Raw genomic sequence first — 13985 nt, forward strand, 5'->3', positions numbered from 1 at the left:
AGAGACCATAGTTGACATAAGAGTGGTTCAAGGTAAGGATCTTAGACGGCCAAGGAAGATAGCAGCCCTGAAAACACCAGGGAGGGTTTTAGAGACTGGAGGAGGCCAAGGAGCGAAGTGGGCCACAGGGTCAGCAGGAGGGCTGGCGGAAGCGACAGGCATTGCGGACACTCAGGCTTAAAGTGTCCGTGCCGGAGCCATGCTGAGCGGTGATGGGGTGCCTCCCAGTGTGTGGTCTTGACTGCTGTCCCGGAAGGGCTGTGAAGGTAGGAGCTGAAATGCAGGAACTAGAAGCAGTGTTCCTGCCGGAATCAGCTGTGTCTACATCCATGGCCCAGCGTGATGGCTGAGATGGGTTAATAAGGGAACGTAGGAACTTTCAGTGCATATTGGGGAATTGGGGTGATATTAATGAACAGAGGATGGTGTTCAGTGCGGCGTGAACGCATAGGAGAAGCAGCAGAATCTAAGAAGAATAACAAAAGCTTTCACTGGATGCCAGCTGTGATTTTAAGTGCTTTCCTTGCTTTAAATTGCTCAGTTACAATAACACCAAAAGGTAGGTAGTATTGCTATTCTTGTTTTGCAGATGAGGAAACTGAGGTACGGGCTTCTCAGGTAGCTCAGTAGTATAGAATCCTCCTGTCAGTGCAGGAGACAACAAGAGACGCAGGTTTAGTCCCTGGGTCAGGAAGCTCCCGTGTAGTAGGACATGGCAACCCACTGCAGTATTCTTGCCTGGAAAATTCCATGGACAGATGAACCTGGCAGGCTGTTAGTCCATGGGGTTGCAGAGTCAGACATGACTGAGTACACTACTACCGCCACCACCAGAAACTGAGGTATAGAGAGCTGGAGGAACTTAGCTCACGCTCATCCAGCTACTGAGTAGTGGGGCTGGGGCCTTAAGAATGCGAGGACACCGTTCTGCCCTCGCTCTCACAGCTTGTGCTGCATGAAAGCCTGAGTAAAAGAATGTATAGCTTCTTTTCAAAGGGGAATCAAGAGATGTTTCATCTAAGGCGGGGAAGTAAAGGAGCTTAAGAAAAGGTTGACTAGCACGAGGGACTTGAGGAGGAGGGACTCTAGGAGGGCGTTGGGGTTGGCTGCTGGGGCGGGAGTGGGAGCAGGAAGAGGGAGCATTTAGGAGCCCTGGAGGCTGCATCCTGCTCCAGCTGGGGCTGCCCTGCTGGAGCTGCGGCTGCAGGGTTGCAGGCCAGGTGCAGATCAGGGCTCTAGGTGGTGTCAGAGACCTGATAACTCAAGGAGGCTGGGCTTTCCCTATCATGACGAAGTATACCATTCACTGTTTTATTACTGTTAACCTTAGTTTAGAAAGCCAAAGCTTATTCTTCTGTCTCATGTCACTACTTCTTGACAGCAGTTCCCATAATCTTTTCTGGTTCACTTTTGATGTTATCTCAGTTTTGCTTACAGTCTTTCAGCTAATCCAGGATCATTCATGTCAATTGGTCATGACTGCTGATGAAGGGAATTTAGGTCTTTCTACAGTTGCTCACAGTTTAACACCTTTCAACTCAGAGACTTCATCAATGTTACTGCTTCTGCTTTTTTTGTTCTTATCTGCTTCCAGGCAAGTAGATCTATTCAGATGGTCTAATTTAAAGATGTATGACTGTTATTTGTCAGTTGGGGGAAAGGGGGCTCTACATGGGCTTTTGAGTGGCTGGGCTAAATTTTATCTAAAAAATAATTCTTGCATGTTATTGAAAAGCGTTGCACTGAAGACATTGTGGCATAGTGGGGACCAGTTGCGATCATGTAGATGTGGGTTTGAATCTCAGTTCTCCACGTAATGATTTAATTTTCTTAATCCTTAATCTGTATAAACTAATATTTATCTCTTGAAGTTGTTAATGGGATTAAAATATACAAAAGTATCTGGTGTAATGCGTGACATATCAGTTCAGTTCAGTCGTGTCCCACTCTTTGCGACCCCATGAATCGCAGCACGCCAGGCCTCCCTGTCCATCACCAACTCCCGGAGTTCACTCAGACTCACGTCCATCGAGTCAGTGATGCCATCCAGCCATCTTATCCTCTGTCCTCCCCTTCTCCTCCTGTCCCCAATCCCTCCCAGCATCAGAGTCTTTTCCAATGAGTCAACTCTTCCCATGAGGTGGCCAAAGAATTGGAGTTGGAGTTTGAGGATCAGTCCTTCCAATGAACACCCAGGAGTGATCTCCTTTAGAATGGACTGGTTGGCTCTCCCTGCAGTCCGAGGGACTCTCAAGAGTCTTCTCCAACACCACAGTTCAAAAGCATCAGTTCTTCGGCACTCAGCTTTCTTCACAGTCCAATTTTCACATCCATACATGACCACTGGAAAAACCATAGCCTTGACTAGACGGACCTTTGTTGGCAAAGTGATGTCTCTGCTTTTTAATATGCTATTTCCTTCCAAGAAGTAAGCATCTTTTAATTTCATGGCTGTAATCACCATCTGCAGTGATTTTGGAGCCCAAAAAAACAAAGTCTGACACTGTTTCCACTGTTCCCCCATCTATTTCCCATGAAGTGATGGGACCAGGTGCCATGATCTTAGTTTTTCACTCTCTTCTTTTACTTTCATCAAGAGGCTTTTCAGTTCCTCTTCACTTTCTGACATAAGAATGGTGCCATCTGCATGTCTGAGGTTATTGATATTTCTCCTGGCAATCTTGATTCCAGCTTGTGCTTCTTCCAGCCCAGCGTTTCTCATGATGTACTCTGCATAGAAGTTAAATGAACAGGGTGACAATATACAGCCTTGACAAACTCCTTTTCCTATTTGGAGCCAGTCTGTTGTTCCATGTCCAGTTCTAACTGTTGCTTCCTGACCTGCATATAGGTTTCTCAGGAGGCAGGTCAGGTGGTCTGGTATTCCCATCTCTTTCAGAATTTTCCACAGTTTATTGTGATCCACACAGTCAAAGGCTTTGGCATAGCCAATAAAGCAGAAATAGATGTTTTTCGGGAACTCTCTTGCTTTTTCCATGATCCAGCGGATGTTGGCAATTTGATCTCTGGTTCCTCTGCCTTTTCTAAAACCAGCTTGAACGTCTGGAAGTTCACGGTTCACGTACTGCTGAAGCCTAGCTTGGAGAATTTTGGGCATTATTTTACTAGCATGTGAGATGAGTGCAACTGTGCGGTGGTTTGAGCATTCTTTGGCATTGCCTTTCTTTGGGATTAGAATGAAAACTGACCTTTTCTTGTCCTGGGGCCACTGCTGAGTTTTCCAAATTTGCTGGCATATTGAGTGCAGCACTTTCACAGCATCACCTTTCAGGATTTGAAATAGCTCAACTGCATCTGAATGCCAAGTTCCAAAGAATAGCAAGGAGAGAGAAAAAAGCCTTCCTCAGTGATCAGTGCAAAGACATAGAGGAAAACAACAGAATGGGAAAGACTAGAGATCCCTTCAAGAAAATTAGAGATACCAGGGGAACATTTCATGCAAAGATGGGCTCGATAAAGGACAGAAATGGTATGGACCTAACAGAGGCAGAAGGTATTAAGAAGAGGTGGCAAGAATACACAGAAGAACTGTACAAAAAAGATCTTCATGACCAAGATAATCAAAATGGTGTGATCACTGACCTAGAGCCAGACAGCCTGGAACGTGAAGTCAAGGGGGCCTTAGAAAGCATCACCACGAACAAAGCAGGTGGAGGGGATGGAATTCCAGTGTAATACATAGTAGTGCTTAATAACAGCCCTTATAATTAAGTGTTGTAATCTTGTTCGCTATGGTTATTCCCTGAGTTTTACTTTAGATATTCCTGGGATTTTCAGCCCTTGAAATATTACTGTTTCCTGCCCTCCCATATTTTGTGTTTTCAACCCAGAATATTAAACTCACTGGACATAAGATTCCATGTTCCACTGGTCTGTCTTTCGCATTTGATTCAGCGCAGGAGGGTAGTGGACAGTGGATGTCACTGCCTCTTGTGTCTTGTACGTGCTTCAGATCGTTGCTCAGCACCAGGCTGAGGTGGTAGAACTGTGTGGCCTTTGGGAGTGCTTGGTAGAAAATCATCCAGCACTTTGAAGTGTCTGCTGCTCTTGGAGGCTGCAGTGGATTTTTTCCTCCTTGCCTGAGTGTTTCTTGTAACTCTTGTTATATCACGTGTCCTGATTCACCTCCCGTGAGCAGAGATGCATACGTGTTAGCTTTGGTGGTGTAGTTTTTACCCTGTTTTGAAAGGCTGTTTTCTTTCTTTTTTATAAAAAATATTCATGAATTTTTGTCCGCGTCTGGTGTTAGATGGGGCACACAGGATTGTGGTGCCGGGGCTCCTTGCTGGGATCCGGGGGCTCCAAAGCGTGTGCACTCAGTAGTTAGAGCTCTCAGACCTTGCTGTCCTGTGGCATGTGGGGTCTTAGTTCCCCGGCCGGTGATTGAGCCTGAGTCCCCTGCAGTGGGAGGTGGATTGTTAACCTCTGGACCACCCGGGAGGTCGCCAGAGGCAGTTTCCTTTCACTCCCTGAACTGGTTTTGGGTCTCTTTTTGCTCTTGGATTTTTTTCCCCTTACTCCCCGTTGGGTTCCAGTCTATCTATAAATTCTTATATTTGATAATTTTGTATTATATATAAAATTCTTACATTTGAGTCATTTTACTTTTTTTCTAGCATCTGGTTTAATTTTCACTGATAGTGAATGTGAAACACCAGGATGATAAATTCACACCCATTTAGTCACTCAGACAACCGTACTTGAGGTGAAGTTAGAGCACTTGGATGTGTATACCTATTTGAGATTCTGTCTCTGGAGTGTAGTGTGTGTTTAAGTAGTAGAAATCAAAGAAATGTGTTCTAAAGTATACCAGTATTAATTGTAATGAAATTATCATTCCTTCTCTTTACAGGGATTTGTGGAACTGACTATATTTCCCACAGTTGCAAACTTAAATAGAATCAAGTTGAACAGCAAGCAGTGTAGAATATACCGAGTGAGAATCAATGACTTAGAAGCTGCCTTCATTTATAATGATCCAACCTTGGAAGTTTGTCACAGTGAATCGAAACAGTGAGTCGCACGCTTGTGGACGTTGGTGTTTCTTAAGGGATCAGTACTCCCCTCCTCACTTTCTTAGATTATTAGATCCTCACTTTCTTAGATTATTAGATCCTCACTCTCTTAGGTTATTAGATCACCACTCTCTTAGGTTATTAGATCACCACTCTCTTAGGTTATTAGATCACCACTCTCTTAGGTTATTAGATCACCACTCTCTTAGGTTATTAGATCACCACTCTCTTAGGTTATTAGATCACCACTCTCTTAGGTTACCATTAGGCTCTGCTCCCGGTTCAGTGTCTGTGATCACGGAGCTTCCGTTGCTTCTGCCGCTTTGCCCGTTTGATCCAGGACACTTCACGGCTCTGCTCAGCATAGTGAGGTACCAACTTTCCTTTATCGGAGAGCTGTAAATAACTTTTCTTAGCCAGTTTTCTACTTCTGTTTTTTAAAAAAATTTTGTTTCGTGGATGTTAATATAATCTTTAATGAATTAGAGGATACTGTAATCTATAGAGGAGAAACTACTTTATTCTACGAAATATTTGACAGCTTTATAAAATATAAAAAGTCTGAAATACCTAATTCCTTCACTTTAAATACTGCATCTGTCTAGGCTACCTCTGATTTTATCATTAAACACACATTTTTAGTGATCAGCTATATGTTCTACATTTTTCATTTAAATACTTTGTTATTTTTATGGTCAGGCAATATTCCATTTACTCAGTATACTGTGGATTGTCTGATTATTTTCTAAATTTTTTTTCTTTTATTTTGAATTATTTCCCTAGGAAAATAGGATAGCTTATTATTCTTATGGCTCTTTTTAACATTTGACTTGATTGTGCGCCAGTAAGATTTGTGCTGATTTAAATACTGTCAAGTACATTTGAAGGCAGTTGTTTTTTCAGAGTTTTGATAGCATGCATCGATAGCATTGCATTTTATCGTTTGATTCTCAGTATTTGGGGGTAGAGTGCCCTAAACTATAAACTCTTGTTTTTTAGTAAATTATAAGCCCCTTTCGGTCGCAGTGCTGGTTTAACCAGTCTAGGGGTGGAGAGCATCTGCGTGCTAGCTCTCTTCACGCCTTGTACAGTGTCGCACAGCTTCCCCAAACCCACCGTCCCGTGTGGTGCTCATCCCCCCGTGTGAAGCAGGAAGGCCTCATATCCCATCTGACTGACCAGCCAGGAGCTGCGCTTCATCCTGTGCTTTCCCCGCCATAACGTCAGTCACGCTCTCTGCCGGTTGCGAGTTGCGTTGTCTGAATGAGCTGCTTCCAGTGAGCTCCCCAAGAGCAAGGGTCAGACTGCAGACCTGCCTGTGCCTTGCTGTCTCCTCAGAGGCTGGCGCACCACCTGGCATTCAGCAGAGATCTGTAGAGTGAATGGATGAATGAATCGCCCCAGGGCCGCAGACCAAGATCCCAGGCCTCGTGTCCTCCCACCCAACCAGGGTTCTTAAAGAACGGTAGGACTCGGAGAGCATCGGAAGCCGCTGAAGCAGGCTGCCCCCGAGATGCTCTCTGCACGGTTTCCACGGGCAGAGCGGGCTCCTGTAGTTGACGTACAGGGCTGTGGTTCAGGGGTACAGCAGAGTGAACCCGCTACCCAGGGGTCATCTCTCTCAGTTTCTTTCCCCATGTAGGCTGTTACAGAGCACTGAGGAGAGTTTAGGTCTCTGCACTTGAGGACAGCGTAAGAGCTTCTCCATCTGCTACTCACAAACACAGTGTTTGCACAGCTGCTTTCCCAGTTGTTGCTGCTCAGGTTTCAAAGAAGAAAGTCTGACAGTGCAGTGATGGGAACGGTGGGCTCCAGATCTGTTAAGGAAGCAAGCTCTACTTGGTTAATTTTGAGGTGATGATATCCCCTTAAACTTTTCTCCAGTGATAGGGAAGATGCCTCATCACTTTTAGTATGATAAAGAAAAGGGAGTCATAAAGGAGAGTATTTTCAAAGGTTCATTTGGGAGATTGAAAAGGATAGAATATATTAAACTTGTTTTTTTGAGGTGACGATATCCCCTAAAACTTTTCTCCAGTAATAGGGAAGATGCCTCATCACTTTTAGTGTGATAAAGAAAGAAAAGGGAGTCATAAAGGAGAGTATTTTCGAAGGTTAAGTTGGGAGAGTGGAAAGGATAGAATAAATTTGTCTTTTCAGTGGCTCCACCACTCTTAGCCATGGTCACTGAAATACTCAGGGAACCCTGCTTTCCTGCCTGGCTCTAGAGCCCTGTTTACTTTGTAAGAGAGATGCCAGTTTTTGTTGGTGTTTGTTTATTCTCTGACTTGTTCAAAAGAGGGTTTGAGATTGGTTTTAGAATTTTATTCGACAGTAGTTTTTTAAAGTAGCTAATGAAACAATCATGAAGAGTGAAAAAGTACAGGATGGTGTGTACCACACTCAAATTACTAGAGGAGACCTGTAGGTTTGGTTTTGAGATTTCTGGTTACCATATGAAAGAGGGAAATGCTATTGTTTGTAAGATTCCTAAAACAAGACAGAAGCATACCAGTGGTTCAGAAGAAATACAGCTTAGCAGTTAAGATGTGAAAATGATCTCTTGTAATGATGATATTTATTTTTAAAGAAGACTTTGTTCACAGGTAGTTAAGGTGTGAAAATGATCTCTTGTGATGATGTTATTTATTTTTAAAGAAGACTGTGGGAAGGACAGGTGGTTAAGATCTTTAGCATGTCCCTAGATACTTACAACACCTTTCTTGTTTACAGAGTAACTCTCATTGTTGAATGAAGCAATAAAATTTCTACTAAAGCTGAAGCAGAAACTGAATAGAGTAGATTTGAAATTGAAAATTAAACTTAAAACTCAGTGGTTAAACTTGCTCTTGAGTACATACCAGAAATGTCCTAACGTTCAAAGACGTAATATGCTACTTCATCACATTTTCTTCCTATTTGTTTTACAGTTAAGGTGCCAAACCCTTCTATTTTTAATGGCAAGAGTGTGCTTACCTTGGTTGAGATGTAGCCCCTTTGAACTGCAGGGGGAATGTGAGGGAGGGAAGCATTTAGATAAGAGATCAAAAGGCATTTCTTCCTGTGTTATCCAAGTCAGCATTAGCTGACACGTTAAATTACCTGTCCTAGCAATTAGAAACCCTGTTGGTTATGTAACGTGTAAGACTTCTCCCCTTCTGTCTCTCTCTGGCTTATTGTCTGCCAGGAAAATAAGCACTTGAAGTTCCTCCAAATATATTTTCTATTTGAACTTATATTGTAGATGTAGTTTGCTTCCATGGATGCTGTGTCTCTTTGGTGGCTTTTTCTTTGTTTTTTGTTTTTGCCAGAGACTGTTTCTGTGCGTGTGTGGCCTGCAGTGGCTGACATGTCCCCTCCTGGTTTTTCCCCTTCCATAGGTAGGCTTTGCTACCTTGAGAAGAGTTTGTTTATTTTACTCAAAAGGTCTCCACTTTGCTGAGTTTCAGGAATCAGTTTAGTTCCTGTCTCCTGTCTTCGTTTCCACCGAGGAGTGACAGTAGAAATAAAGCTGACTGAAGATAGAAGTGATGAGTGAGCGACTGAAGCCTTTTTTAAACTGATGAGAATTGATTTTTTAATTCCGTTTTCTAGATTTTCTAAGTCCTGTATATATCTTTTCAGTCCTGTATTTTTATATAGACATCTGTGTAGAGAGATTTTAAATGTTCCTGTTTTGCTGATATCATATGGTAGAAGTGGTTGATTGCTTTATTGATTGTTTATGGTTAGGTAATATGGATAGTTTTATATTTTAACTCATCCACAGTGCCTGACTGGCAGTTGTTGTAAGAGTATTGCTTGTAATTAAGTTGTCATAGTGGAGAGAACTTTGGGGTTTGTTTAGTCAAAACTTCAAGAGGAATTTTCCCCTATACTGTTCCACCTTCTGTTGAGCTCACTGTTTTTTAAAGCACCCCTTTCATTATTTCTGAATGTTAGAAAGTTATTTATTACATTGAGTTCGTCTGTTTTTCTACAATGTTCAGAAACTTATCCTAATTAAGAACTGTTTTCCTGTGAGTTTTCTCTTTTCCAGTCTGTCGCATCTCAGTACTCTCAGTCATTCCTCATGGAAAACGGCAAATTTGTGAACCATTCCCTCTGCCGTTCATGAATGCTCTCGTTTGGCCTCGTGTTTTCTTACATGTGGTGACCCTGTGACTAAACAGGGCTCTTCTCATCTGGACTTCCTGTAACCACACATGCGTAGCAGTAGAACCGTTTCGTTCTTACCTGTACTCAGTGTTTCTAGTGACTTGAAATTCATTAGGCTTCTCAAATTGTTGTTCGGTTGCTAAGTTGTGTCCAGCTCTTTGCGACCTCGGGGACACCAGGCTCCTCCATCCTCTACTATTTACGGAGTTTGCTCAGATTCTTGTCCATTGAATTGGTGATGCATCTGACCATCTTATTCTCTGCCACCTCCTTCTCCTTTAGCCTTTAGTCTGCCCCAGCATCAGGATATTTTCCAATGAGTCATTTCTTCACATCAGGTGGCCAAAGTATTGGAACTTTAGCTTCAGCAAGAGTCCTTCCAATGAATATTCAGGGTTAATTTCCTTTAGGAGCGATTGATTTTATCTCCTTGCAGTCCAAGGGAATCAAGAGTCTTCTTCCGCGCCCCAGTTCGAAAGCATCAATTCTTCGGCATGCATCCTTTTTATGGACCAGTCTCACATCTGTACATGACTACTGGAAAAGCCATAGCTTTGACTTTACATACCTTTGTCAGCTAAGTGATGTTTCTGCTTTTTAATATGCTGTCTAGGTTTGCCATAGCTTTCCTTCCAAGGAGCAAGCATCTTTTAATTTCATGGCTTCAGTGATTTTAGAGCCAAAGAAAGTAAAAATTTGTCACTGCTTCCACTTTTCCCCTTCTGCTTGCCATGAAGTGATGGGACTGGATGCCATGATCTTAGTTTTCCGAATGTTGAGTTTCAAGCCAGTTTTTTCACTCTTCTCTTTCACCATCATCGAGAGGCTCTTTGCTTTCTGCCATTAGAGTGGCATCATCTGCAAATCTGAGGTTGTTGATATTTTCCCCAGCAATCTTGATTCCAGTTTGTGCTTCATCCAGTCCAACATTTCTCATGATGTACTCTGCGTATAAGTTAAATAAGCAGGGTGACCATATACAGCCTTGTCATACTCCTTTCCCAGTTTTGAACCAGTCTGCTGTTCCATATCTGGTTCTAATTGTTGGTTCTTGACCTGCATACAGGTTTCTCAGGAGATAGGTGTGATAGTCTGATATTCCTGTTTCTTTAAGAATTTTCCATAATTTGGCAAAGGCTTTCGAATAATCAATGAAGCAGAAGTCAGTGTTTTCTGGAATTCTCTTGCTTTTTCTATGATCCATCCAGTGTAGGTGATTTGATCTTTGGTTCTTCTGCCTGTTGGAAACCCAGCTTATACATCTGGAAGTTCTTGGTTCATGTCCTGCTGAAGCCTGACTTGGAGGGTTTTGAGCATCACCTTGCTGGCATATGAAGCAAGCGCAGCTGTACAGTAGTTTGAACACGCTTGGACATTGCCTTTTTGGGGAATAAAGTGGAAACTGGTCTTCTCTAGTTCTGTGGCCACTGCGGAGTTTTCCAAATTTGCTGACGTATCGAGTGCAACACTTTAACAACATTATCTTTTAGGGTTTGAAATAACAGCTGGAATTCTATCACCTCCACTATCTTTGTTCATAGTAATGCTTCCCAAGGCCCATTTGACTTCACACTCCAGGATGTCTGGTTTTAGGTTAGTGACCACACCATCATGATTTAGGACATTTTTTGTATAGCCACTTTAAATTCACTCAGGTTTAAACTTGTTATCAGTGGAATCCCGTAGGCCTTTTCATAGAATACCTTGTTACAGTAGAGTTTTCTCTGAACAGCCTTATTTCATGGCATCATGTCAAATGTTTTTTTGATTATTTTTAAGAAGGCATTTTAATTTTATTTTTTGGTTGTGCCATGCCACGTTCAGGATCTTAGTGTCCTGACCAGGGGTCAGACCTGTGCCCCCTGCATGGGTAGCGTGAAGTCTTAACCACCGGACCACCCGGAACGTCCCTCAGTTTTATTAATTTTGATATTGGTTCTGTTTCTGGAAAATGAATTTTTCTGTCAGTCTTTTATTTGTTTTATTTTGTCTGTGAACTGTCAAAACTAAGGACAGAGGAGAAAATTGAATGCTGACAAGAATATAGCGTAATTGATTTTCAGACACAGTTAATAGAAATGTAAATTGAGATCAGATGTGGTTGTGCTCTGTGACTGAAGAGTCTCACTCACACGCATATACCCAACATGTCCACCACGAGAGAAACACAGCAGTGTTCTCAACAGCGTCCGTAATCATCAGAGCTGCAAATAACCTGAAAACCTGTCAGCATTAGAATGATAGATTCACTATTGGAACTCTAAAAATAATGAGAGTGAATGAGCAACAGTTAAGTGCAAAGATGTGGATGGATTTCACAAATTTAATGTCAGATAGAACAAGTCGCACACGGAGGAGGGTGTGTTGAGTTGTTGGCCTGCCCCACTGTCGTCAGAACACTGGGCTCCCCGCTGGTGAGAAGCAGGGCCCGGATAGGGAGGACGGTAGGGCTCTGGGGCTGGTGAAAGGCTCGGCCCTTGCTCTGCATTGCTGCTTCCGTTGGTTTTGTGAAAATTCATGGAGCTGAATACTTAGAGCATATACACTTTGCTGATGTAATATATTTTGCTTTCATGAATTTTTTTTTAAATGGAGATAAAGTTTATAAACAGTTGAATCTTAAGTTTTGCAGAATCTGCACATTCAGTTTTAAAAGTACATGTTCTTGACAAAGAACAAATTATTTTAATTTAATGTAGATATTTATAAATGGTTCTTGGAGAAAATTTGTTTGATTTTACACTAATGTACTTGTTTTTCAATATCCTCTGTAGCATTACTCCTCTTTAAGCTTTGTTTCCCTAAGGAAGCCTGGGTATTGGCACTGCGGTGGTTATAGGCCAGGGGTATGTTAGTATTTATAGTTATTATCATTCTGGAAATTGAAAACACTTACTATAATCTTGCCTTGTAATTTTTGGCTTTTATTAGGTTATTATGAAAGGAAACATGTTTGATTTGTATTATGAAAGGAAACAGTAAAATCCAAGCCATGAGAAGATTGTTCCTCAAAACTGGTTTTCCAACAGATTCCACTTATAATGACTCACCATTTTATTTGGACCACTTTACCTCTTCTCAGGAAATGAGATTAAGTGAGAATAATTTTCCATTTGAAAAAAAAACAGTGCTTTAATATATAATGTTTAAATTTAGCTTTTTTGTAACAATGATTTTTTTTATTTTTAAATTTAACAAATAAATGGCTTTCAGATTTTGTGTTTTTGAAATTTTATTGAAGAGAAGTTACAACCTGTAGATGTCCGAAGTAGTCTTTAACTAGTAGAGCATGTTGACTAAGTACTGGTAAGGTATTGCTGATGGGGATGCAGAATGGTACAGCTGTTCTGGAAAACAGCTTCAGATCAGATCAGATCAGTCGCTCAGCCGTGTCCAACTCTTTGCGACCCCATGAATCGCAGCACGCCAGGCCTCCCTGTCCATCACCAACTCCCGGAGTTCACTCAGACTCACGTCCATCGAGTCAGTGATGGCCATCCAGCCATCTCATCCTCTGTCGTCCCCTTCTCCTCCTGCCCCCAATCCCTCCCAGCATCAGAGTCTTTTCCAATGAGTCAACTCTTCGCATGAGGTAGCCAAAGTACTGGAGTTTCAGCTTTAGCATCATTCCTTCCAAAGAACACCCAGGGCTGATCTCCTTTAGAATGGACTGGTTGGATCTCTTTGCAGTCCAAGGGACTCTCAAGAGTCTTCTCCAACACCACAGTTCAAAAGCATCAATTCTTCGGTGCTCAGCTTTCTTCACAGTCCAACTCTCACATCCATACATGACCACTGGAAAAACCATAGCCTTGACTAGACGAACCTTTGTTGGCAAAGTAATGTCTCTGCTTTTGAATATGCTATCTAGGTTGATCATAACTTTCCTTCCAAGGAGTAAGTGTCTTTTAATTTCATGGCTGCATTCACCATCTGTAGTGATTTTGGAGCCCAGAAAAATAAAGTCTGACACTGTTTCCACTGTTTCCCCATTTATTTCCCATGAAGTGATGGGACCGGATGCCATGATCTTCGTTTTCTGAATGTTGAGCTTTAAGCCAACTTTTTCACTCTCCACTTTCACTTTCATCAAGAGGCTTTTGAGTTCCTCTTCACTTTCTGACATAAGGGTGGTGTCATCTGCATATCTGAGGTTATTGATATTTCTCCCGGCAGTCTTGATTCCAGCTTGTGTTTCTTCCAGTCCAGCGTTTCTCATGATGTACTCTGCATAGAAGTTAAATAAACAGGGTGACAATATACAGCCTTGACGTACTCCTTTTCCTATTTGGAGCCAGTCTGTTGTTCCATGTCCAGTTCTAACTGTTGCTTCCTGACCTGCATATAGGTTTCTCAAGAGGCAGGTCAGGTGGTCTGGTATTCCCATCTCTTTCAGAGTTTTCCACAGTTTATTGTGATCCACACAGTCAAAAGCTTTGGCATAGTCAATAAAGCAGAAATAGATGTTTTTCTGGAACTCTCTTGCTTTTTCCACGATCCAGCGGATGTTGGCAGTTTGGTCTCTGGTTCCTCTGCCTTTTCTAAAACCAGCTTGAACATCAGGAAGTTCACGGTTCACATATTGCTGAAGCCTGGCTTGGAGAATTTTAAGCAACACTTTAATAGCGTGTGAGATGAGTGCAATTGTGCGGTAGTTTGAGCATTCTTTAGCATTGCCTTTCTTTGGGATTAGAATGAAAACTGACCTTTTCTTGTCCTGGGGCCACTGCTGAGTTTTCCAAATGTGCTGGCATATTGAGTGCAGCACTTTCACAGCATCATCTTTCAGGA

General features: G+C 42.2%; 1 protein-coding gene across 19 annotated transcripts in view; it reads left to right on the forward strand.

Annotated features, from left to right (window-relative positions):
* The window catches only part of TAF2 (TATA-box binding protein associated factor 2), a 104786-nt gene that overhangs the window by 5767 nt on the left and 85034 nt on the right, over window positions 1–13985 (forward strand). For 16 of the 19 annotated variants that reach the window (XR_015140423.1, XR_015140424.1, XR_015140418.1 and 13 more), the window contains exon 3: window positions 4874–5034. The exons of the other annotated variants lie outside the window; for them this stretch is intronic. Coding sequence is in view for 10 of the 16 variants with exons in the window: in XM_086335713.1 (XP_086191839.1) it covers window positions 4874–5034 (161 nt within the window). In the remaining 6 variants the exon portion in view is untranslated. The remainder of the gene's footprint in view (window positions 1–4873; window positions 5035–13985) is intronic. 19 annotated transcript variants of the gene reach the window in all.

Source organism: Bos grunniens, chromosome 14 (genome assembly GCF_055505025.1).
Source record: "Bos grunniens cultivar Pamir isolate PY7600 chromosome 14, Bosgru_T2T1.0, whole genome shotgun sequence".
NCBI classification, from domain to species: domain Eukaryota; kingdom Metazoa; phylum Chordata; class Mammalia; order Artiodactyla; family Bovidae; genus Bos; species Bos grunniens.